At 42.4% G+C, this 25,793-nt stretch overlaps 2 protein-coding genes across 2 annotated transcripts; one reads left to right on the top strand and one right to left on the bottom strand.

Moving 5' to 3' along the window:
* Window positions 1-553: 553 nt before the first annotated feature.
* Window positions 554-1,649, bottom strand: LOC147263940 (uncharacterized). Its single transcript, XM_086202521.1, has 4 exons — window positions 1,343-1,649; window positions 1,071-1,207; window positions 831-908; window positions 554-616 (listed from the first exon to the last, which is right to left on the bottom strand). The coding sequence occupies exons 1-4, from the start codon at window positions 1,404-1,406 to the stop codon at window positions 554-556; spliced, it is 342 nt and encodes a 113-aa protein (XP_086058647.1). The 5' UTR covers window positions 1,407-1,649.
* A 436-nt stretch (window positions 1,650-2,085) lies between these two features.
* On the top strand, window positions 2,086-21,707 carry LOC147263941 (uncharacterized). The gene is made up of 4 exons (XM_086202522.1): window positions 2,086-2,274; window positions 2,732-3,069; window positions 3,867-4,155; window positions 21,606-21,707. Exons 1-4 carry the CDS (start codon window positions 2,086-2,088, stop codon window positions 21,705-21,707), a joined length of 918 nt encoding a protein of 305 aa, XP_086058648.1.
* Window positions 21,708-25,793: the final 4,086 nt, after the last annotated feature.

Below are 25,793 nucleotides of genomic sequence, written 5' to 3' on the forward strand. Positions count from 1 at the left end.
GGGCTGGAGCCTATCCCGGCAGCTTTTGGGCAAGGGGGGGGGGGGGTACACCCTGGATGGGTCACCAGTTCAACGCAGGTCCAAGATATATAGACAGACAACCATTCACACTCAGAGCCACGCCTACAGTCAGTTTAGAGTATCAATCAGCCTAGTCCCCAATTGCATGTCTTTGGACTGTGGGAGGAAGCCGGAGTACCGGGAGAGAACCCACGCAGGCAGAGGGGGGAACATGCAGACTCACACAGAAAGATCCTGTGCCTGAGCCACAGCTCAAACCCGAAACCTTCTTGCTGTTAGGCGACAGTGCTAACCACTGCACCACTGTGCCGCCCTCCTTAAGATACAATTAAAAAAGCATTCATTAAATTGTCAAGGCATCAGAACTATAAACAAAAGAAGCATTAAAGAAACTGTAATTAAGCCACAGAACTTACCTTTGCAGTGGTACTGCTCCTGAAATATCCCACTACCTTCCTGGAATTGGCTCGGATGTCAGAGAGCTCAAGTGTCTGGTCAAGGGCCTTCTTCACCACTAAGTTAAGGGTGTGAGCTACAGATATGGCATGTTTGAGCCGTAGCTCCCTTGCACAAGCTCCCATATTGGCAGCTCCATCTGTTACAAGGCATGTAACTTTTTCAGTAATAGCCTATTCCCTCATAAGTAAGCCTTTCACTTGTACAATATTTTCTGCAGTGTGAGCCTTGGGAAAATGTTGCACTCCATAAACAACTGTATTTAATGTGCTGGAGTCATCAACAAAATGGCAAGTGACAGTGAGATAGGCCTCTGTGTTGGTGGAGGTCAACATATCTGATGTCAGACTCACAGCTGCTGCCTTCTCAATGCTGGCCTTAGCTTTCTCCTTCATCTCCTGGTACCTGGCCTCCACAACGGCTTTCAGGGCCTAAAGGAAAGAAAAAGTATTTCGTTTAAAAGTACGAGGTGGCTGTGAAGCAGTGTATAGTGTGGCTGTGACTGATCGACTCAAGTTTGAGCCTCAGTCCTGCCCGTCCACATTGTTAATGGTTTTATTTTGTAAAAGCACCATTTTTAATGCTTTTATTACCTTTTTAGTGGGGAGAACATAGCTAGGATTTAACAATTTATCAAATCTTTTAAATCCTTTGTCCTCCACAATACTAAATGGCTGGGTGTCCTCAATCACCATGCTAACCAGGTCTTCATCTGTTTGAGATTTTTCTCCTGAGGAAAGAAAATAAAAACAAAGCACAAATATAAATATCACACATATTAACTGATAAGAGTTGTACAATACTGTTATAGCATTTAGTCACATGACTGGATGCTGTATCATCATTGCTTTTTTTGGTGGCTCACCTGGTCTTGGTCCACATTTGGTATTGTCGTTCTTCTCATGCAAAGCTCTGTAGTGTCTAAGCATGGATGAGACACTTCACCTTGTAAAAAAAGTCAAGATAGCTGAAGATAAATTGCATTGCACAATCATTATGAAAAAAAATCTTCTGTAGAAGTAAAACTGTACACACCTTGTTGGGAGAAATGAGATCAAAATGTTCCCACACAGGGGACATCCTCCTCTTCTTAGCTGGCTCCATTCTCTCCTGACTCTCTCTCCTCACTCTGCTAAATCTCCAAACTCTCTCCAAACTATCTCTAACTCTATCCAAACTCTATCCAAACTCTCACTGACCGCAACTCTCCATCAAACACCCACATTTTGAATGGAGCCTGAGGGTTTTATATCGCTAACAAAACTCGCCGCAAAATCCAAGGTTTCGGATTATGCTATGGACTTCCGCACCCTTGCCTCTGAAAGTGAGTGTAATCCTGCGGCCTTGACAGATGCATTTCTTTCAAGGACTCTCTGAATTTGTGAAAGACCAGCTGGTTTCCATAGATCTACCTGAGGATTTGGATTCACACATTGCCTTGGCCATCAAAATCGACAAAAGACTCACCGAGGGGACCAGGAGCGGGGACAACGTCAGGCTCGTTCATCGCCACATCGCGGGTGGAGGAGGGATTTTCAGGATCGGCCGAACCAAGTCCACCTACCAGCAGCCAGCCTGCTTCCCATTAACCTTCCCACGGAGGAACCCATGCAGCTGGGTTGGACCCACCTCCCTGAGGAGGAGCGTCTCCGCCGACAAAGGGATGGAAGGTGCTACTACTGCGGTCAGCTGGGACATCTTGTGAATACTTGTCATGTCAAAGGAACTAAGAAGCCGCTCATGGTGGGTAGAAGCTTTGTCATTGATAAACCTGCCCAAGTCCAGCCTCTGGTCAGAATTGTCTCTGTCTCTTATTCTCTTCTGGTCTCTGTGTTCATTGACTTTCGTGCGGATGCAAATGTCATGAACTCTTACCTCATCAGGATACTGGGGCTGAGAAAGTTCACTCTCCAACACCCTCTAGAGGTTAAGGCTGTAGATGGCACCCTCCTGGGCAGGAAAAATCACCGTGCACAGTCTGTTAAGCTAATTTTCCCTGACTCTCACACCGAGATGCTAAGTTTCCATGTTAATTGACTCTGTGGTTCATCAGGTAAATTTAGGACACCCCTGGCTTAAGACTCACAATCCTTTAGGACATCCCTGGCTTAAGACTCACAATCCTTTAGGGCACCCCTGGCTTAAGACTCACAATCCTGATTTTGACTGGGGCAGTGGGAGGATTACCTCCTGGAGACCCAATTGTGCTGATTCCTGTCTTTCCAAGTCCAGCAATTCTGCTGCTGTTTCTGACCCCATGAACCCTGACCTAGTTCATGTGCCACTATGTTATCATGACTTAGCTGAAGTTTTTAGTAAGGCTAAAGCCACGTCCCTACCCCCTCACCATCCGTATCATTGTGCCATTGACCTGTTACCAGGTAGCACCCCACCCAGGGGTAGGTTGTTCTCTCTCTCTGCTCCGGAACGAAAAGCCATGGAGGACTACAAAAAGGATTTCCTCGCCACCAGAATCATCCATTCCTCCTCATCCCCTGCTGGTGCAGGATTTTTCATTGTAGAGAAGAAGGATAAGACCCTCAGACCCTGCACAGACTATCGCAGTAATAATACCATCACCGTCAAAAACAGGTACCCTCTCCCCCTCATTTCTACTGCTTTTGAGTTGTTGGCGGGGGCCAAGGTTTTCACGAAACTCGACCTCCATAATGCATATCACTTAGAATAAATAAAGGGGAAGAGTGGAAAACAGCTTTTAACACTCCCACAGGTCACTATGAATATCTGGTCATGCCCTTTGGTCTCACCAATGCTCCTGTTGTGTTTCAAAATCTGGTCAATGATGTACTTCACAACATGTTCAATGTTTTCCTCTTGTCTACTGAGATGACACACTGATTTTCTCACCCTATGAAGAGACCCATACTCACCATGTCTGTTCAGTGCTTCAGCAGTTGCTTCAGAACCAGCTGTTTGTGAAAGCTGAAAAATGTGAGTTTCACAAACCCTTGGTCTCGTTCCTTGGGTTTGTGCTTACTGAGAGGGAGATCAGGATGGATCCCGAGAAGGTCTCTGCAGTTGCAGACTGGGCCACACCCAGTTCACCCAAGGAGGTTCAAAGGTTTTTGGGTTTTGCCAACTTTTATAGAAAGTTAATTCGGAACTACAGCACTGTAGCTGCACCTCTGCATGACCTTTCCTCTCCCCACAGATCATTTATCTGGAGCCCTGAATGTGAAGCTGCATTCCAGGGCCTCAAAAAGAGCTTCACCTCCGCCCGTTCTCACTTTCCCGGACACCAGCTAGCAGTTCATGGTAGAGATGGACGCTTCTGACATTGGAGTTGGAGCGGTTTTCTCACCCTAACCCTCTCTTTTCCCCACCATAGACTCGGAGTCCTCAGTTCCCTCTGCATTGGCCTTGGTGAGACGCTGCAGGAGAACCTGGGAGCAAGCCAACCAGAACCTCCAACGGCAGTCCAACATCTACAAGGTCGCCGCGGACCATAAGAGGACACCCGCTCCACGCTACAGGAACGTCCAGAGGGTGTGGCTATCCACCAGGAATCTGCCACTCCAAGTGGAGTCCAAGAAGCTTGCGCCCAGGTTTGTTGGTCCGTACCCCATCACCAAGGTCATCAATCCTGTTACTGTCCAATTGAAGCTCCCAAAGTCAATGCGGGTTCTCCCCATGTTTCATGTCAGCCACGTCAAGCCGGTCAGAACCAGTCCGCTCGTTCCTTCGGCCAGGCCCCCTCCACCACTCCATGCTCCTGGATCGGATGTAGTGCATTTCTTTTTTCTTTTTTTTTTACAAGGAATTGCACCATTTTGTATGGAAACTGTAATTCAGTTGATGTTAAAAAGTTAAATTACTGAAAAGTGGATCAGAATAACTAAAATTGGATGATACAGGTTAAACATGATGCGTATGTGTTGCTAAAGACATAATATTGTGTGTGATAACTTGATCAAATTAAATCTTTACAACTCTGCACTGCACATTTTTGTCGGTCTGATCAACTCTCAAAGTGAAAAGAACAGGACGACTTTGATGGCGAGCCCTGCCCAGCCATCCAGAGAGAGAGAGAGAGAGAGTCAGAGATGCAGTGTGGGCAGCCACAGAACCTACCATGAAGAATCGAGGTCATCTGAATTACACACTCTGAAACAGATGATACACACACTCATCTACCCGGTTAGTAGTCGCGCAAACTGAATGGACATAAACACACTTACATACTCACATATACAGTATATTTAGCCTCTCTTTTTTGTTTTTTGTTCTTTTTTAGCTGTTCATTGAGTTGTAGAGCTCAACTTCAATGGACTCAGATTTTGTTTACTTTCATTTTAATGGTGCCTTATTCTAGTAAATTGCACAGCTATGCTGTCCTTGTTTATTGTTTGTATTGACACTAAAGGGCCCCCTGTTCCAACCCATATCAGCACCCACTCCTTTCAGTGGGTTACTTCCAGGTATGACTCCTATCGGGACCTAGATGATGAGAGTGTTTCTTAACCATGAAATAGAATCAAAGGTGCTACACTTACAAGGATAAAAGTTTCAAGTTATAACATACAAGATACACAGTGGCACTGGGATGGAAATTGGAAAATTTATTTTGCATTTCACTGTGTTTTCAAAGCATGGGGGAACAGTGACTGTTGTTCAATTTAAGTTTCAGCCATTTTAACCAGAGCATCTTCATTAGACATTCACTGCTATCATATGAATATTAATTACTCAAGGTCATGTAGATCTGTGCCTTCTTGAAACTGGCTAATTATGTCTTTGCGATCTTTTACTTGATATGACACTTTGAAGGGCTTTCACTTGGCCAGTCCCTCATGTTTATTAGTATTGACTTTTCACCAATCATATCAGACCTTGCATTAAAAAATAAGATACCGACACTCTGTTTTCTTGCGTCCATCTGCCTCACAGGAATTTGTTATTAGTTCTGTCCAAAGTGTTTCAGAGCTGAAATTAGAACTGTAAACACACATCCTTTGCTCTGCAATTATCAAAGGGGGCAGTGTGGGAGAGGAATTGATCTGCCAGTTGGTGGTACAACAAACAAAGCCTCACCTTCTCATGTGTGCTTGGCAATTGTAAAGTGCAAAACATAGAGGGTTATGCATGTGACTAAAAACAGTTTGAGCTCCAAAAAGTGTTTTCAAAGTAAATTCGCTTTAATAACTATTGCACTTACTGTATACATCATTGTCACTTTTCAACTTTCTTTTGTTCTGTTTGAATACACAACCTCTGTATTGTACTGGTGCATAACAAGGGTTCTGTGTCAATGAAATGTGCTTGCTATGACCTATATAAAAGGAGTAGGCTTGGTTAAAAAGGTAAATAAAAAAAAGTGTCACATTTAGAGTCATGACATTGTAATGTGAGTGATTATAAGAAGCCGTGGGCTTCTTTGAAGCCTTTACAAAAGTCATGACTGTTTCAACCTATGTATGCTTTTGCAATAAAAGAGTTAACATGTCATATAGCACCCAAACAAAATTACTGCACAACAAATGCGCAAAGAAATAAAAGCGTTGAGTTATGACATAAGAAAGTACTTGAGGATATGAACTTCACCTGAAGTGAATGGCAGAATGGTGTTATCTGTGTTTTCTGTCATGTAACGAAATAGGTTGCAGAAGATGATGCAAATCAATTACACCTTCAACCGCAATGTGGGTTCCAATGGTAGAGTGGGGCTGTGTTTAACATAGAAAAAGAATGCAGCCAAATTGTTGTTGTGTATAAAAAGACGAAATAAATCAATAACGATGATTGTTGGGCCACTTCACTCTATTTGTATGGTAGTTCTCTGTGGCCATGTGCAATTTTCACATGGATTTGGCCAACTAGCAAGTAGATAGATGGACTTGGACAGATAGATGGAGACGAATGGAGACTTCTTCTTATTTTAGTAAGATTGATGAGCAGCTATGTCTTTGACAGGGACAAAGTTATCACCTGGCTTAGAGCTGGAGTTATCTTTCCAGGCAAAAGAGTTTCACAGTTTTTCCCGTAATATTCAATTCAGCGATTAAATTCGAGCCATTGTTTTCTGTGAGCCTGTTTGTTACCTCTCTCATGTCTGCAGTTGATGTTACTGTATTGGCTTTTGCCCTTCGGCAGAATCTATTTAACTGTCATTAGATTCAAACTCTGATATGCTATTTCCCTTGGCACTTTGCCCAGATTGATATATGAATAGCATTTAGGAAAATAGATTGATCTTTGATGGTTGTCCTTCAGGGGGAGATTATGTGACATTGGGTACTGTCAACAGTCTGTTCTATTTCTGTTTTAGCTGAGTGCCACGGGTGAAAATGCATTCACGAGGTCCATTGGAATTGAAGCAAAATGGCTTATTACCTATGTGATATTTTTCTGAGGCAATGGGAATAAAAAGAGGTTCTTCATTTGCAGTGATCTGGTTATAGACCTGATGCAAATAGTTTGAGGGAACCTCTGAAGTTGGTATCTATCAGTTGTTAACTCTGTTTGCAATGTTTACCTCTCTTACCTATGGGGAATGAGAAATAAAAGGAGAAACATAATAGGTTCATACAGATTCCTGTCTTGTTAGTTAAGGGTTGAATTGTTCCGCATGACCTACAAAATCTTGACACCTGACTAACCAATAAAGTCAGTTTTTCACACAGGTCTATTTGATTTTTTCCCTCCTTGATGCTCTCCAGATCCACATGAGTAATAGAGACTATTTGTCCAAAACATCGCAGTCAGCAGAAGGGCTTCAGAGGACTGCAAAAATTTCAATTATCAATGTGCCACTTAATACATTGCTGCCAGGCCAGGCAGCCTAGCGTCTCGACATGGCACAGCGGAGAATGTTACTTCTCAAACACATGGCTGCAATTTAGGATTGCATGTCATGTACAATATGAAATCATGTTTGAGAAAACAGTTATTATAAATGCTGCACGCCCTCTGTCATTTTTCTTTGCATATACAAAACAGAACCTTTTTTTTAATCTCTTTCAGCTGGATCATGCAAAAACGATGACATTTATTTTCAACAAACTTGGCATGGAGTACAATGGGCCAAGGAGGAAGTCATTAAATCTCGGAGCGTATTACCCACAGCGCCACCTGGTGCCACTCGGAAACGACATGTGCTTCTTACACTTACGTCCTCTTTGTGAAAAAATTCCATCAGAAATTCCTCTGGGACTTGGTGATGGATCACTGTGAAGACTGTGTGAAGTTGATAAATGATGTTAAAATCATGAACAGGCCAGTTTTGAAATTTCGCTAAAGATATCAAAATCAGAATCGGAACAGGAAACTGTAGCTGGGCAGCACATCTTTTCAAAATTTCACAGAAAGATACTGAATTATCATAATACTTATAATCTAACTTCTACGTTCAAGAGGGAAGCATGGTGTAATACACATAATTAGATTTATATCAAAACCAAACTTTTATCCTGTGAAGTACAGCAACAAAATATGTGTTCTCTGGCACAAACTGGGGGGGGGGGGGGGGGGGGGTGATGTTTGTACCTCAATGCAGACATTCGCACACAATATGCCTTTTTTGTGTTTGTAGTGTATCTTAAAGGGGATCTTTTAGCAATTTGGCATTAGACTGAAAAAAGTTAGCATTTAATGTAATTCAGGAATTTGTAAATGTATAACTATTGATGTTGTTCATTTAAATAAGCTGCACACAAGCCAACACCCAAAGCAGGACAATCAGTATCAAAAGTTATAAATGAAGCACAAAATAGCTTTGCTCAATAATTTTATCATTCCTGAGGATGTGCAACTGTGACATCCTTTCCAACTGTCCAACTGTAAACGACATTTAAAGACGTGGCTCACTATGGAACTGCTGTAAAGAAGAGCTCTAAAACATGTTAATTGTCAGTGAGCGCTGGATACAAGTTTTTTGGTTTTTTTTATAGTAATGTCATTTTTTACCAAAAGGAGGTTTTAGTGTACAGAGTTAAGTTTTGGAGGAGAGTTGCTTTGATAGGGAGGATTGCACCTGCTGTGCGAGAGTGTGTGTGTGACTCAAAAGGCAAAGCACTTTATTTGTCACCGAGGGGCAAAATAAGTTACGCAACCATTACCTCGTATAGATATCAAAAAATGAATCACAATTATTACTGGTTGAACGTAATAATTACACACATCAGAATTATACAAACAGCACATATACATTTGATTGTAAGCTAAACTTGAGCAGTCCGTTTCCCAAGTAGACTCTTGCGTATGTCTGTTGGTTCAGGCCGTCACTGTAATGTGATCATGGGGTCGTGTCATGCGTGTCAAGTTTTCTCTACTTGGCAGCAAGAAAATAAAAAAAAAACAACCTGGCTTGCTTTTGGTTGTTGTGCATTTCATTTTTGAAACGAAACTTCCCTGTGCATCTGTCGGATTCACAGCCCAAAATCCTGACACTAACAAAAAAGAATGATTTCATGAAAACACCCTAAATTCCTCATTTTTTTTGTCACTTTTTATCCATACCTCCAAATGGAGTAGTGACCCAAATGTCTTTCAAATCTCATGGAGAGCACGGCCACACAAGTAGTTTAAATTGTAGCAATAACATATTGAACATGTTAATTAATGGGTAATTAGTACAATTCTGGACAGTAGTAACTGTTGAAAAGACTACAGCCATGCCAGTGCCTCACTGTGGGTACCTTTAGTCGTAACTCTGTTTTTTTGATAAATGCTAATGTTGATATAATCTAACGTGCTTACCGTGCTAATGCAAATACCAGGGTTCCCAACCCTCACGCTGTTGGCACACATTTTCACCTTCAGTTCCACACTGTGGGATCAATTCTCACACTGAGACACTGTGACAATAACACGGATGAAATCATATGGTGAGCTTATGCCTTGTTTAGCATTCCGCAAAACCTCCTTGTGTCAACTCAAGAGCCAATGAGAGGGATGCCCAAACATGTAGGCCACCAATTGTTATTGGCAGATTTTCAATGAAAATATTTTGTTTGCAGATTGGTATTAATGCTTCTGAGGAAAAGTGATTGGTCAGAAATGAACATGCGTTCATGTACTTTTGTGGGTACAGTTCAGTCCAGACAAACAATGAGCGTGGTGTGTTCCTCTTCACACGCACAATATTTTAAATACAGACAATTAGTTTCAAGTGTGTCTGCCAAAGTTGAGTTACAGTTAACTCAAAATAGAAAGCAATGGACTGACGTTTACGATTCATCTAGGTTTGAATTTTAAACATGAATTCTCTGTATTCATATGTCTGGAGTGGGATATTTTTTTGTTCAGTTTGTGGTTCTTGCTGCCAGTTTACTTCTGCTCTTACTGTAAGCCTGTCTTATTGCTTTGAGTTGTTGATATTGAACCACATGTTTTTTTAATGACTGGACTGTATAAGTGTGTCTAGTATTATGAAATTCCCTTCATTCCAGGGATGCCATACTCAGGCTACGTTCATAAATCTTAGAGCTATGCTCCTGATCCCACTACGTGCAAGCTGCACGTTATCCGAAGTGCTGATGGTGAATTGTGTGGCGTAGAATTCTCACTCCAGCCAGGTACTGTACTCAAATTTGCTTCCCTGAAAATACATAGATTTTTGTGTGGTGGAATGCTAATATTTGCTAATTAGCAGTTAACATAGAGTACAACTAAAGCTAGTGTAACGAAGTTAAGAGTTGTGATCCCACTTGCCATTTAAAACACATTCACAAAACACGGGAACTGGGGTTTCCTACTGCAATTAAAGGCAGCACCCCCTGTGGTTTAGGGTCGTGCACCCCGGGGGGTAGCAACAGTCGGACCTCGCTGCCTCCGGGGCAGGTGTATGACTTATGAGCTCTGTCTTTGTTTTATATTAATTACTTTATTTTAATATGAAGGAGTGGTTTAAGTTATATTTTGAATCATAAAGCTCCCGTACAGTCGAGCCTGTCCTTTTTTTATAAAAAGCTGACTGTGTTTTTCTTTTATTTTTGTTTACAAATGGCTAGAGTTACACGTGTTAGCTAACCTGCACTTTTTTTCATTTTACTTCTTGCAGCCGTGTATGTGTGTGTGTGAACGGGCGAACTGGACTGACTGTGTGTTAAATCTCCATGCCAGGTCAGTCCAGACGAGAAATAAACGGCGAGTGTGCCAACGGTGAAACAGACTACCTCGTCCTTAAATACACAACGCAAGTGAAGTACAAGAACCGCTACACTAGTGGTGAAGTCACTTTTTTTTTTTTTACATGTATCTGGCTATCTGGAATCGTTTTGACCCCTTTAAATATGATGCATTTTTAAATCAAGTAATTTGATGTCATTAAATCCTACATTTTATCATGACAGTCAATAGTTTTTGAGAAAACATACTTTGCATACTTTCGTGTAGCTGGTTAGCTTGACCTTAAAATTTAGCATTTTGCTTTCTTTTTTGTCATAATTGGTAAGGCAGTTGAAGTGAGTGCCACATTAGAACTATGCCAGATACCGTTTGGCTCGATCCGGACACATATATAAAATACTTATTACAGTCTGACGTAGTAAGTTTCCAAACACTGGAACAGCTCTGTCATGCTAAAAATACAATCACAAACGCCAACAACAATTAAAAAAACACAATGATGAAGAGAGATAAAAAACAAACATACATCTGACATATTAACACATAATGATGTGCTCATCTGCATCACGTGCTCTGGCATTTCAAGGCCATCAGTTCTAGTTAACACTGAACTGCAGTACTTTACCTCTGTTGCATCACTTATTCTTTGATCTCACATCCATCAAGCACTTCAAAATAGTATTTTGTTGATTTGATAAGGATTAAAGAAGAGAATAGAAATGACTAATTGTAGTCCAGAAACAATATGTTTTAAAAAAAAATCAAGAGCCAAGAAAATGTGCTGCAACATCCATCCATCCATCCATTTTCTTATTTTGTTAACGGTCGAGGGGGGCTGGAGCCAATCCCAGCAGCTTTTGAGCATGAGGCAGGGATGGGTCGCCAGTCCATCACAGGGCCAACACATACAGACAGACAACCATTCACACTCACAGTCACACCTACAGTCAATTTAGAGTATCAATCAGCCTCGTCCCCTCTTGATGTCTTTGGACTGTGGAAGGAAGCTGGAGTACCAGAGAGAACCCACACAGGAACAAGGAGAACATGCAGACTCACACAGAAAGATCCTGTGCCTGAGCTGGGACTCAAAATTTATGTAGTAGAAATAAATGTAAGAGTTTTTTTGTACTTGAAATGTACAAAACATTGAGTGAATTCCTATCTGAACTGTTTAGTGAGCACTATCCCTCACTGATCCAGCAGAACAGTGCATGTAAACTAAGGTGTCATATCTGTGTCAAGAGGTTTTAAAACTGTAATCATATTTCATGCTTGTTTACAAGTAAATTAATTGAACAACATATGTTGCAACGCAAGGCGGCACGGTGGTGCAGTGCTCAGCACTGTGGCCTCACAGCAAGAAGGTTCCGGGTTTGAGTCCCGGCTCGGGCACAGGATCTTTCAGTGTGGAGTCTCCATGTTCTCCCTGTTCCTGTGTGGGTTCTCTCTGGTACTCCAGCTTCCTCCCACAGTCCAAAGACATCAAGAGGGGACGAGGCTGATTGATACTCTAAATTGACCGTAGGTGTGACTGTGAGTGTGAATGGTTGATTGTCTCTCTATGTTGGCCCTGTGATGGACTGGTGACCCGTCCAGGGTGAACCCCGCCTCACGCTCAAAGTCTGCCAGGATAGGCTCCAGCCCCCCCCCCCCCACACACACACACACACACACACACACAACCCTTAACAGGATAAGCGGTAGAAAATGGATGGATGATTTTAACTAATAAATTAATTACTGAACAAGAAGTGCTCATCGTACATGATTGTAAACTGTTTCCAGTCCTGTTGTTTGTCATGCAAAGAGTCATGTCCAGGGTGAACCCCACCTCATGTTCGCAGGCTGCTGGGATAGACTCCAGCCCCCCCCCCCCCCCCCCCGTGACCCTTAATAGGAATAAGCAGAGGACAATGGATGGATGGATGGATGGATGGAAAAAAACACTAAGTTATTATTACATATATTGCTGTTATAACCTCATGGCCCATGTTTAACCTTACCCTCTCAATTCATGAACAAATTCCTGCAGCACTGAGTTTTGTATTGTCAGTTAGTTTCCGACCCGGTGACGACAACACTCCACCACCAGAGAACGACTTAATCCTGTCATCTGAAGCAAAAGGAGGATCTTGCATTCCTTTCGATGCAAGAAATCGTCTGTTGGGACAAGAGGATTTTCTAATCGAGTGGGGGATTGTAGTGTACTAGCCCCCTTTTCCTTCATCATCACTACTTCAGGATTTCTGAAGTAACCCCCTCAGAACACTTAGTCCGGAAAGAGGAGCAGAACGCTTTCCTCTTGACCTTTCTAATGATAATTAACCCTTACATGAACCAAGAACATCTTCTTCCCTCTTTATCAAGACGTCCAGTCATCCTCTCCTGTTGACCCTGACGAAGGAAGACGTAACTCCAGTCAGGAGTGCTAGCCAAGGGGGGGTCTCTCACCTCTCTGTGACCTCTACCCCCACAGGGTGTAACAAACTTTCACCTTGTGGAAGAGACCTGAGATTATGAACTGAGCATGCATTGTGTGATCATGTGAAGATGCACCCTCTTTCTTGGGATGTATTGGTGCTTAAACATTCCAGTATCCAACTGCTTACGTCAATTAGAGTGTTCATGTGATTGAGGGGTCTGTGTCACTGTTCAATGAAGTACAAGAGTAGGAATCTATCAACGTCCATTGATGAAACCTGGACTGTATTAAGTGATGCTACCTTGTAATTGAAGTCTCTGTCACTGAATTCCTCACTTAACTTCAATCACACACACACACACACACACTCGCACCCAAATACACTCACATAGTCATATACACACACACACCTATGTGTATGGACATGATGTTAAGAATATTTCACTGTCTGTAGTTGTTAAGTTCCTTGCTTTTCACTCTTATTGTCATACCTCTGAGAAATCTTATTCTCTAGATGATCTGTGTGATGCATGACTGCCCTCGGTTTACCCCGTTTAATACGGTAATATCTGAGAAGTACTGAGGACGGCAAAGTATGCTGATAGGCCAGCAGCCCCACACAGGTCAAAGGTCACTCCCCCGAGGCGGACCAGTTTGTTATAATATTCGTGACACCATCCATTGCAGTTGGGTTGGGTTCGGGGCGCTCTTCAGCGCCTCTTGTTTTTGCGCGTGAGCTCCTGGAGCGGCTGGTCCGTCTCTCCCCTTTTCTTTTCTATTCTGCTTCATTTTTTTGTTTCTTTGTTCTTTAACTTCATACCGAACTTCTTGTCTTTCCTTGCAAGAACTTTTCCTTTCATAAAGTTTTTTTGGTACACGGAGTTAAACATGCCTCTCAATTTTGAGCTTGTGAACGCATCGTTCTGCGTAGCATTTAAATTCTAGATTTTCTATTTTTGTAACTCGTCATCAGTCGTGGCTCACGGTCGCTATACTTTTGACCTCCCGTGAGCCTTGAATATCCATCCTGACCAGCGGAGTGAAGCCACCTTGTGCCTGAGAGGAGCATCGAGTCGAGCCAGCCAGCAGCCTGAGACCAGACAGTAGCGAACCAACCGGTTTCCCTTCTCCATCCAGCAAATCCCAGCAGGAGCCACGGTCGTTGAGGCGGAGGCTTTGGAGGCTGTCTTCCCACCAGTTTGTTGGAGAGGCACCGTACATCGATGGGAGAATCCAGCTGAGAACGTAAGCCGGTTCTATTGGTTTTTGCGCTGTCGCAATAACAAAGATCAGTGCTGCATCTGTTCAGGCCCCGATCGCTCTCTCTCACTGCCAACTCGCCCGACTCCTCAGAGTCCGCTCAACGTCTATTCAATAGTTTTTCTTTTGTTTGTAGGTCACTATCGCTCATACCTCACACCTTTTTACCTGCTACCTTTGCCGTCCACTTGAATCTCAGGTAAATCTTATAATTCATGTCTGATACTCCACATGTGCCTTAATTGCTGTGCTGGAATCATTACTCTGTCTTACGTGTTTTCTTTTTTGTATTAAATCCTCTTAAATCTACAAGAAATGTTCCAACTCGTTTATATATTCGTATACAAGCCACTGACCCGCAAAGAACTCATTGATAAGCTATCACCTGATATAACCTGAGACTGGTTGTTTCTCGTTGGACGAATCTAAATTCCAATGAGTGGTGCCCCGAGTAACAACTGTATTAAACATCCTCAAGACACATCATCATCACCAGCTTATCAAGTCACTACATATATTTGTTTCTATAAGGATTTACTTGAAGAGGTTCATTTTGGTGTGCAACATGGAAATTTAATCTACATGAACATTTTGATGCATAGAATATAGAATTAAATTAGTCAAAACCGTTAAGGCTGTCTTAGCCAATAGCGTAAACAAGTCGATATCATGTGTTATACGTGTTGTCACTGACGGCAGGAGCTCAGGAGTTGACAGGTGTTGGATTAATCACGACATGGCCGAGTATTGTAAGGGTTCACTCTGTCACCCGTCTCAAATACTGTCGGATCAACAGAAGAGCAGGACGGGTAAGCGTAGATGTTTGCTTACTAAAGCAATTACGAAGAATACGAATTGCTTGAGTTACCAACTTTAGCCTCTGACATCTTCAAGTCATTATTGTTTGTGTGTGACATCATGAAATGTATTGTGGCGAGATACACCGCGTGAAATGTCTATCGTATTACTGCTGTTCCATCTCTGACCATACACGGTTTGTTAGTTCAGCAACCACTAGAATAGATTATGACTGCAAGAGAGAGTAAGACCTTCTGACATGTACATGTTGTCCACTGCCCCTTTCATTGGTTCTTTCTTGGCCTGTATTACACCACTCCCAAGTTTGGTGTAAATTGGCTTCATCATTTTTTTTTTTTTTGCACAATCCTGCTTAAAGTCAAACTCCACCAAAAATATGATCCCCTTCGTAATTTAAATGGATTCCTCTGCAGCAGATACTGCATATCTAGTTCATGATTATTTGTCAAAGTTACAAAGTTACAGAATTTGAGTGTTGTATTTCAAATTGCATTTAATAAGTTGCTGTTCTAAATAGACTTATGTCGAAAGTGCGAATTGCCACATCTTCTTCAGTTTCCTCCAACAAGCCCAGAATCCTGCCTTCAGTCTTTCTAACACACATTAGCATCTTAGATGTAAAATACGGGTGGACAATAGTGGAGGTAAGTGAATCATTTTCTGGTTCATCGTATGTGAAAGGAGCAGACATTGGTGGCCTATTTAAGAGCTAATCACTACAGATGGATCATGTATCCAAAGCAGTTCCAATCTCGGTTATTTGGCCTGCATCTGCGATGCTGACTCAAGGTTAAATTGACCTTTCGGGTAACCGTAATTGTTGTGAGCATATGTTGTTTATGAGCTGTGCTACAGCTTTATAAGGAGGAGCAGTTTTCCCAGAAAAGGTTTTTAAATAAAGTCCACGATTCACTGTGGTACAAGAATAGAATTTGTTGATTAAGGCCATTTTTAACACCGGAACATTTTAGCACCCTGTACTCCCTAGTTCTACATTTCTAGTTCACCCTACCATGCCGTCCTGCATGTTTTGTCACATGGATTCAGCAGCTGCATATTTTCACCACTTTGACAGCTTTTAGTTTCTTCAGGAGAACATAGTGCATAGGAGGATCATGCTATTTGCCCACCACCTTTCCTTCTGAATACACAATGCACCACTGCTCTTTACCTCAGAGCTTTTTTTTCATCCTGCATGTTTACAAGCAGGAATTTAAAACTACCTACTCTTGGAAAGTGTGTTCAGTCATCTTAACTGTAGTTAAAATTTTCTTTTCTTAATTAAAACCATGGGATTCATTTGCTCTTCAATGTGAGGTGGGCAGCAGCCGCATCAAGATTGCATCTTGTCTCCTCTGAGGCAGCTTCAAATCCAATCAGAGGCTTCTAAGAGAGCCTTTGACTTTTGACAGATGACAGAAAACTAATAACAGTCTGTCCTCGGGAATGGTTACTACCATCGTTCTAATGTATGCCAATTTGTATTTAGTTCCTTCGCCAAGGACAGAATACCACCTGCTAAGGGATCTGATTTTATGTGCACATTTATGGATGTCACAGCTCCAGGGACTCTGCTTGTGAGGTAACTCAACACTTCACAAGGAAAAACCAGCCCAACCTACTGCCACACCTCTCTGCTCATTCATCAGGATGACATAGCAACATACTATGTAGAGCAACATACTCTCTGATGGAGGGAAGGAGATCGTGGACACCTCTGACACGTTGAAAGTACAAACAAAATACCAGCTATCAAAGCACAGTGCGAAGTAGTGAATTAGAGAGAACAGTTTTACTGAAGGGATCAATTGAATGGATTTACACCAACACCTCACATAAAAAAATGAAACAAGTAGAGCCACTCGTCTGTTTTATACCAACTAAATGAGCCGTCTGACCCTTCCTCATGTCTTCACATAATACACCATACTTAGGCTAACACATCAAGCCTCCGGTCAACCATATCCACACTCTCAGATAATGTTGAGGTGTACCAACTGTGGGTCATTTACGCGCTTTCAATAGCTTCCCTTTTGCTCAATACATCCCCAATCATTTGAAATTCAATTATGCTAATCGTGGTTAAGGTCGGGGACATTCAGGCACTCTGCCTCCCTTTTTCTGCTCTGCTTCATCTACGTGCCTTTGATAATAATTATTCCTAAAAGCATATCATTTAGAGTCCTTTAGGAAGAGGGAGTAATTTGTGCTCTTTGTGAGTAGGTTGGATCCTGATGCACTTAAAAATGTTGACTGGTCGGAGGTCACAGCTGCTGAAAATGCAAGTTTGTCTACGCTGTTCACCTCCCTGGGCTTTATCTGCTTGAATTGTATGGGCGAGTATTGTCGAAATATTTAAAATAACACTGAATGTAGATGCGAGATAATGCAGATTATCTCCAATAGATGAAACAATAAAGAAAACTATCATATAGTAACAGCTTGTCCATTTTCAAGTCCCCATCCTTTGCATCTGCAAAGTATGCCAGGCTTTCCTTGTGTGTCAGTTATCAAACGATGTGAGAAAAAAGGAACTACTTGTTAGCTGTTTGAGTTAGGCTGATGCCAACTTTTCATTTCCCCTGATGACATATTGCAGTATGAGAGCACCACAGTGGTGTCCTGAGATCTGTATTCACATGTCTGTCAGTTGTTACTGTTGTAATGTTATATTATGAAATTCAAATATTTTTGTCCTAAAAGTACTTTACACATTTAATATACAACAAGTGTGCAAAAGAAGACGCAAAATAGGACAGATAACAACAGCAGCTTTGGCCCCATTAGAAAATATGACAATCTGTGTTTTAAGACCACTATGTTTTATCTATTAATTTGTTTAGCCCACAAAGATAACAAGGTCGTCTGCCACTGACCTGAGCCCCGCCATGCCAGCTGTGGGGAATGTTATCATCCAAATGTCAGCAGGGATATGAATTTTTTTTTTCCAGCGAGATCACTAAATGAAACTATTTTCATTCGATCCGGATGCAAATAACACATGATACACAAATGTATGTTGACAAATATTGCGTTCTGAAGGTCTTAATCAGGCCATGACTCTTTGCATGACAAACAACAGGACTGGAAACAGTTTACAATCATGTAGGATGAGCACTTCTTTTTCTGTCATTAATTTATTAGTTAAAATCATCCATCCATTTTCTACCGCTTATCCTGTTAAGGGTTGTGGGGGGGGGGGGGGGGGGGGCTGGAGTTTATCCTGGCAGACTTTGAGCGTGAGGCAGGGTTCACCCTGGACGGGTCTCCAGTCCATCACAGGGCCAACACATACAGACAGACAACCATTCACACTCACAGTCACACCTACAGTCAATTTAGAGTATCAATCAGCCTCGTCCACAGTTGCATGTCTTTGGACTGTGGGAGGAAGCTGGAGTACCAGAGAGAACCCACACAGGAACAAGGAGAACATGCAGACTCCACACAGAAAGAACCTGTGCTGGAGCCGGGGCTCCAATCCTTAACCCTCTTGCTGTGAAGCGACAGTGCTAACCACTGCACCACCGTGATGTCCTTAGTTAAAATCAATTAAAATAAAAACAAATTAAATATATAAAAATGCAGCACATGTGCCTTCAAATATCATATGTTTTAGTGCAACATTATTCATCAGTGGTTCAGGTTAATGACATGCTGTTTTTACCAATTAAACTGCAGAATCAAAGCCTTCCAACAAGCTCCTGACTCTCTATGTGGGTCACTTTCATCAACAAACAAATGAGTGAATTTCAAAATGATGGATCAGCCTCAGCTTTTCCCTGGTGCACTGCTGCATTCTATTTACAAAAACAGTAGCAGAAAATAGTACGTGTCATAAACCAAATGATAGCTTTAAAAATAAAAAAAACAGTGTATCATTTAGAATAAAAATATCAAATTTTGGCATAGCCCATGCAGGAATGCTGTTTGTGATTCTGAACTGTCATGATGCAGATCAATGTAGAGATATGAGACACACTTGCAGGGGAAAGATCATTTCTTACATAAAGCTTCATCTATTACCTGATGAAATTACGAAGAAATATTTCATAATAATTGCCGGATTGTTTGACGGCACGGTGGTGCTTGATTCTGACATGCGTAAAATGTGGTGATTCTCTAAGACTGACAAACAAAGCATTGATGGCATTTCTCTGATACTGCTTACAGTTTATCACTCTAACGTTCTGTAAAGTTGCAGTTTTTGGACCAACTTTCGCCTCTTTCACATTTCCTGAAGGGAGAGGTGGTGCATGTGCAATGCCTGTGTGGCATGAGGAAGGTAGAAAGAATTAATGCTGACAATGCCACCTGGGGAGTTTCGCCCCAGGAAATAGTTAGATAATCTGACAAACCTAGATGGATAGTAAAGGCAGTCGCAAGTTCAAATACCATGGGCGAGAAACATTTTTATGAGGATATATGTATATAAAAAAAACAAGTTCATTTCACTGTCAAATCAATAAAATACATTCATTTATATTGGCTGAGGAAAACCAAAACTGGCGCCAAAATGAAAAGGGTGAACAGGGCCCACGATGGTGGCCCAAACTCAAATCACGGGAGGACGAAACTAACAAAAAAAAAAAAAAAAAAAAAACACCTGTGGCACTGCATACCCACACACGCATACATGAGGGGCCCGTGAAGAGGAACAAGACCACCACCACCAGGGATTTGGGTCGCCGCCTTGGCCCACAGCACATGTCCACAAAGAAAGAGCAGAAAATTGTAAAACAGGCCTCCAATGAACACAGCCCAAACACAAATAAACTCTTCTGGCACACACACACACCAAAGCAATATATTTAAAGTAATAGAGGACAACAAATCAACCAAATAACCACAAAAAAACCAAAGTAAAATTCACAAAATAAATCCTGTTCACTTCAACATGAACAACTAATCACCCAAACAAAATTCCTGGGGCTACAACGAGCCCTGACACCAGCTCCACAAGAGTCTGCAGCAAGTCCGCATTTCCAGTCCGCCAAAACAGCAGTGGGTCCATGGGACAACCTTAATAATTAGGGGGGGCCTCACCGGCCTGGTATTAGAGAGCGCCGGAAAACATAATCTAGGACGACAGCATGAGGAAAGACAATCGGCAGGAGCGGACAACAAAAGTGAAAGTGAGGAGCATACAACACTGACTTACCACGAGGGACTGTCATATATCAGCCCCAAAGGGGCTCCCAGAGGGGCAACTCAGTCCCCTCAGCACCAGCAGTCTGCCACATTGCAGTGAAACGAACACGTCACCAAAACACTCTGTGCATGAGCAAGATGAAGAGGCAGCAGCGTACATTACTGCGCCTTACCTGTTCCTGCGTAAAATAGCATGTTTACATGCCAAACACGCTTCCAATGCCAGCGCACTCCAAGGCACACCAGCTCTGCCGCGCCAGGCCCAGCCACTACTGAGCACGTGGACAAAAGACAGCGCCCCACTGTGAGGAGGAGTGAACCATCCACCGGTCAAACCTGTTTATACACATATAATATTTGCATGTTAAAATCAAGTTGGATAGAGGGCATGGTAATCATGCATGTGCTGAACTGAACGGTGATTGGGATATACAAATGAAATGTGCTTGGATTCATTCAAACACTGTTTCTACATATTTGAATATTTTTATTTGAATATTATATTATAGGCGGCACGGTGGTGCAGTGGTCAGCGCTGTCTCCTCACAGCAAGAAGGTTTTGGGTTCGAGCCCGGGGCACAGGATCTTTCTGTGCGGAGTCTGCATGTTCTCCCTGTGCCTGCGTGGGTTCTCTCAGGTACTCCAGCTTCCTCCCACAGTCCAAAGACATCAAGAGGGGACGAGGCTGATTGATACTCTAAATTGACTGTAGGTGTGACTGTGAGTGTGAATGGTTGTCTGTCTCTATGTGTTGGCCCTGCGATGGACTGGTGACCTGTCCAGGGTGAACCTCGCCTCTCGCCTGAAGGCTGCTGCGATAGGCTCCAGCCCCCCCCCCCCCCCCGTGACCCAAAACAGGATAAGCGGAAGAAAATGGATGGATAGATGGATATTAGATACTGTTTTTGTGATTTAATCATGCCCTGTGTTCCTGTAAGAAATCCATACATCTTTGGATATGAGGCCCCTTGAGTGGGCATAGAGAAAGAAATATAATAGTTCACATACATCATACATACAATTTATACCCACAATAAGATTAATTTGTGGTAAGAAAATATTAATTGCTTCCACCATTTGATTGATTTTAGCCAGCAAGCTCTATATTGCTTCCACTATTTGATTAAATTGCTGGCAATCCAAGATATCCCCACCAAGAGATATCACTTCTTACGATTTCATTAAGGTCAGGCTGCAAAATACATGTTGTTCCCAAAATGTGATTAATTTGTGGCCCAGATAAGAACTTTTACCCACATATCCATTTGATTAACCTGTGGCACTGCCCAAAGAGGCAATGTGGGCCCCCCCTCCAATGGGATCACCATTGGTGCTATGTGAGATGGATGGCAGCCAGGAGCAGAGACCTTGGTGGTTCAATCCTCAGCTACAGAAGCTGGCTCTGAGTCTGTGGAATGTCAAGTCTCCAGTGGGGAAGGAGTCTGAGCTGGAGCAGGAGGTTAAGAAGTTCCAGCTAGATATAGTCTGACTCACCTCAACGCATGGCAAGAGCTCTGAAACCAGTCCTCTCAAGAGGGGTTGGACTCTCGTCCACTCTAGTGTTACTGGCAGTGAGAGGCGACAGGCAGAGGTGGCGATACTTGTTGCCCCTCAACTCAGTGCCTGTAAGTTAGAGTTTAACCAAGTGGATGAGAGAGTAGCCTCCCTCTGCATTTGGGTGGGTCACAGTCCTGACCATTGCACCCCCCCCCCCCACACACACACACACACACACAAACACACACTTTTTGGATTCCCGAGAGAGTACTGGAAAGAATGGTTCGCAGGTGTGTTTGAAGCAGCCGGGATGAGAATCAGCACCTCCAAGTATGAGTCCATGGTCCTCGCCTGGAAAAGGGTGGAGTGCCATCTCTGGGTCGAGGATAAGACTCTGCCCCAAGTGGAGGCATTCAAGTACCTTGGGGTCTTGATCACAAGTGAGGGAAAGATGGATGGTGAGATCGACAAGCGGACTGGTGCAGCGTCTAGAGTCATGCAGACTCTGCATCAGTCCATCATGGTGAAGAGGGAGCTGAGCCAAAAGATAAACCTCTCAGCTTATTGGTCAATCTACGTTCCTACCCTCACCTGTGGTCATGAGGATTGAGTAATGACTGAAAGGATGAGATTGCAGGTACAAGAGGCCAAAATGAGTTTACTCCAGAGAGTAGTCCCTTAGAGATAGGGTGGAAAGCTCCACCATCCAGAAGGAGCTTGGAGTCTTGCCGCTGTTCCTCACACAGAGGAGTCAGATGGGGTGGCTTGGGCATCTGGTCTGGATGCCTCCCAGACACCTCTCTGGGGAGGAGTTCAGTGCACGTCCAAACAGTAGCAGGCCTCAGGTAAGACCCAGGACACGTTGGAAAGACTATGTTTCTCAGCTGGCCTGGGAACACTTTGGGATCTCCAATTCAGAGCTGGATGAAGTGGCCAAGGAGAGGGAAGTCCGGGTCCCTCTCCTTAGGCTGCTCCCCCATGACCCGACCCCAGCTGAAGAAAATGGATGGATGGATGGATTGTATCCAATGGCCATAAATTAATCAGAATGCGGATACAGTTTGTATATTTTGTTGCCACCATTTTTTTCTCTTACTGCCCACTCTTGGGCACCATACAAAACAATTTTTTCATTAAAACTTAATGCCACAGAGTAAGACTGTTTTTCACTTATGTGTATTACAGGGAGTCAAAGCTGTGCGGCCCATGACTGTCAAACATAAATTAAAGTTATATTTTAGGAGTTTTAATGTATGGCTGTCCGTGGGATGAATAAATATTACAATTGAGTCACATGATTGTATAACGTAGCTGGCTAAATGAAATGTTTAACACGTCAAAGAGGATGAATTCCACAGTTTCATCTGGTGACCGCCGATAGGGAATGTTTTTGTCGTCCTGAAAACATACAGGCCATTGAGCATCCTTTTCAAGAATTTGAGGGCACATTTGAACTCACTTGACTCAAGTGAGACGTGCCTAGCTTGAAAAAAAATGCTGCTGCGAAAATTCATCAGAGCTGTAAAAAAAAAATGTAATTTAAAAAAAAATCTTTAAGATGTTTCAAGAACGGCGAAATGCTTTCATCGACTGACACATTTTTTTTTTGCTTTCCTCATGCATTGAGAAGTTATTCTGCCAAAAAGTGTTTGTTTGTTTTTGGGGGGGGCAAAAAGAAGTTTTCCCATCTACATAAGCCACCAAGTCCATCTTTAAATATCCTTGCAAATATAGGCCTAAACAAGGACTAGGTATGACAAGTTTATATATTCAGAATTTTGTGAATTCCATTAGAGCAAGTACATGGAAATGCTGCTGCACATTTCAGTGCCATGTTAAGCCTGGAGAGGTGTATCACATGGATTCTGCGACAGTATGGGCCACTGACCAGCTATTTCAAGTCTTTAAGTATTTTGTTTATTTCATTGACAATAATACAGGTGCGTTACACCAGACTAAATATGTACTTTTAAGCACTAACTGTGTTTATTTACAGATGAGAAACAGCCAAGGTTTAGAAGGCCAATGGATGGATTTTCCAACCCCCTGACTGAAGTCTACCTCCTCTTCTTTCAAGCAACGCTGTCAGTGCTCACCACACTGAACCTCCTCCTCAAGAGAGAAAGGTCTTTTATCTTTCTGCTCTGTGGAGAGGTAAAATTCAAGGGTTGGGCCATTCTGCTGCCAAGTATCTTGCATCTGCTGATATGTACTTCCTCAAGTAATACATGGAAATATTGTATGAACTACAAATTTGCAGATGACAAAGTTCATAATGAAACTGTTTATGAAGCTGTCAGCACTACAGAGCCGACAAGTCCATGACATCCTCTACAAGGACCCACTAAACCAACTGCCAGGTAGGCTAAAAGTTTCACATCAAGAGAAAAAACCTTCATTGTCACTGACCTAAAATATACTTTTTCAGAAAATTGTTGTTATTATTGGGCAAATTGGGTCATATCTCTGTCCTGGAAAAGGAATAAAATGTGTGTAGGTATACAATGTATATGTAGTCTATGCGTACAATGGCATGCTTACATAGAGGCTTACATGACCTTCAACCACTTGAACTTATTGTGCATATCTTACTGAATCTATGTACACTGTCTGTCTCATTCTGAGTTAAGTGCTCATCACCAAGTGAAATTCCTGTGTCCATCTAATGCATTTGGCAAATAAAACTGATTTTGCTTCAGAGATATTGTTGAAAACATCTAGCCTTAATTTGTTTCATCTCTTTCTGTTCTCTGTGTGGTAGGAGAAAACCTAAATATTGGCTTCACTTCCAGAGCTACCCTCAATAGGCTCCTTAAAGCTGGAGACACCACACCTCAGGAGCTGCAGCTGTTCAAGCAGGCAGCACTGGTGTTTCTGTTCGGGCTGTGGAGTATGGACTCAGTAAACTTCCTCTGAAGGAGGCCCTTCTGAAGTAGTCTAGATTTGTGGATGTTCAGCTGAGGACTGAATGTAGAGTGGAAGATGCCCTATACTTCGTAGACAGGCAAGGGTTTCCACAATGTCCAGGATTTCAACATATTGAATACTTTCGTAGGTTCAGTTTTGATCATGGTGACAAAATAAATCATAATCAGTTCTTTACAGATGATGCGCTTTTTAGCTTCCAGGAAATACTTCCCTTCCATGGGCCAGAGGAACAAGACAGGGTGAGTGAGGAGTTCCTGGACTATCAACTGATGGATATATGGAAATATGTGGCACCATTTGACATATATATAATTAATTGAAAACTTAAAAGCAAAGCATTTTATTATTTTTAGTAATATAAGGCTCTTGGTTCCTTTTTTCAAAAGCTTTGCGGTTTGCGCCAGTTTTGGAGGCTCACCAAAATAGCCCAGTTAGTTCTAGTACTTCCTCACTCCAGTGCTAATGTGGACAGGGTGTTCTCAATGGTTGGACTTAACAAAACAAAAAACAATGGAACACTGTTGTCCATCAAGACAGTGAAGATGGCAGGCCTGGAACCAAACTGTTTTAGATGGGAGCCACCAACCCCCGTGCTGAAGTCCTCAAAACCTGCCACCAACAAGACAACCAAATACAATGATCATACACGCACGCGCATGCACACACACACGCACACACACACACACCAGCTCTAAATCACTGTCAAAATCAGCTTTGGCTATGACCCACTGTGCTTTTACGCACGAAGTTTTGCAAAAAAGTTAATTTGCCCAGGAAGTTTGAATTTGTTTTTGGGTCCAAAACCCGTGTTGACATGCGTTTTTCAGTGTGAAAAGGGTATTACAGATGGGGTACAGGAGGTCCACTTGTTTCAATCAAACAAAACAATTGATAGATAAGTTATATATTTCAAATGTAGCAAAATTGACCCAAGAAAAGCCTGCAGAGAGAGAAAGCTGGTGCAGGCGAAATGAGTTCAGAGTATTACCAGCATGATCAAATTACATTTGAAACTAACAGTTCGTAGAGAAGCAATTGCACAACCACAGATCATGGGTACCAAGTTACAGTTTTCCTCAGGGGATAAGAATTATACTTGGCTCACTCTTATGGTCCACAGTGGTTACTTAACTTGATTTTCATTAATGTC

The sequence above is a fragment of the Aulostomus chinensis genome, chromosome 4 (genome assembly GCF_037954235.1).
Source record: "Aulostomus chinensis isolate RoL2024-O1b breed Wild chromosome 4, RoL_Achi_v1.0, whole genome shotgun sequence".
Taxonomy (NCBI): Eukaryota; Metazoa; Chordata; class Actinopteri; order Syngnathiformes; family Aulostomidae; genus Aulostomus; species Aulostomus chinensis.

Excerpts from the sequence above, each read along its gene's own strand:
- LOC147263940 (XM_086202521.1), bottom strand. The coding sequence starts at position 1,406 with ATGCTTAGACACTACAGAGCTTTGCATGAGAAGAACGACAATACCAAA. Across the intron at positions 909-1,070 it reads ATGTTCTCCCCACTAAAAAG|GCCCTGAAAGCCGTTGTGGA; the intron begins GTAATAAAAGCA and ends TCTTTCCTTTAG. Across the intron at positions 617-830 it reads GCATTGAGAAGGCAGCAGCT|ATGGAGCTGCCAATATGGGA; the intron begins GTGAGTCTGACA and ends GCCTTGTAACAG.
- LOC147263941 (XM_086202522.1), top strand. The coding sequence starts at position 2,086 with ATGCAGCTGGGTTGGACCCACCTCCCTGAGGAGGAGCGTCTCCGCCGA. Across the intron at positions 2,275-2,731 it reads AAGTCCAGCCTCTGGTCAGA|CCCATGAACCCTGACCTAGT; the intron begins ATTGTCTCTGTC and ends GCTGTTTCTGAC. Across the intron at positions 3,070-3,866 it reads ACCATCACCGTCAAAAACAG|ACGCTGCAGGAGAACCTGGG; the intron begins GTACCCTCTCCC and ends GGCCTTGGTGAG.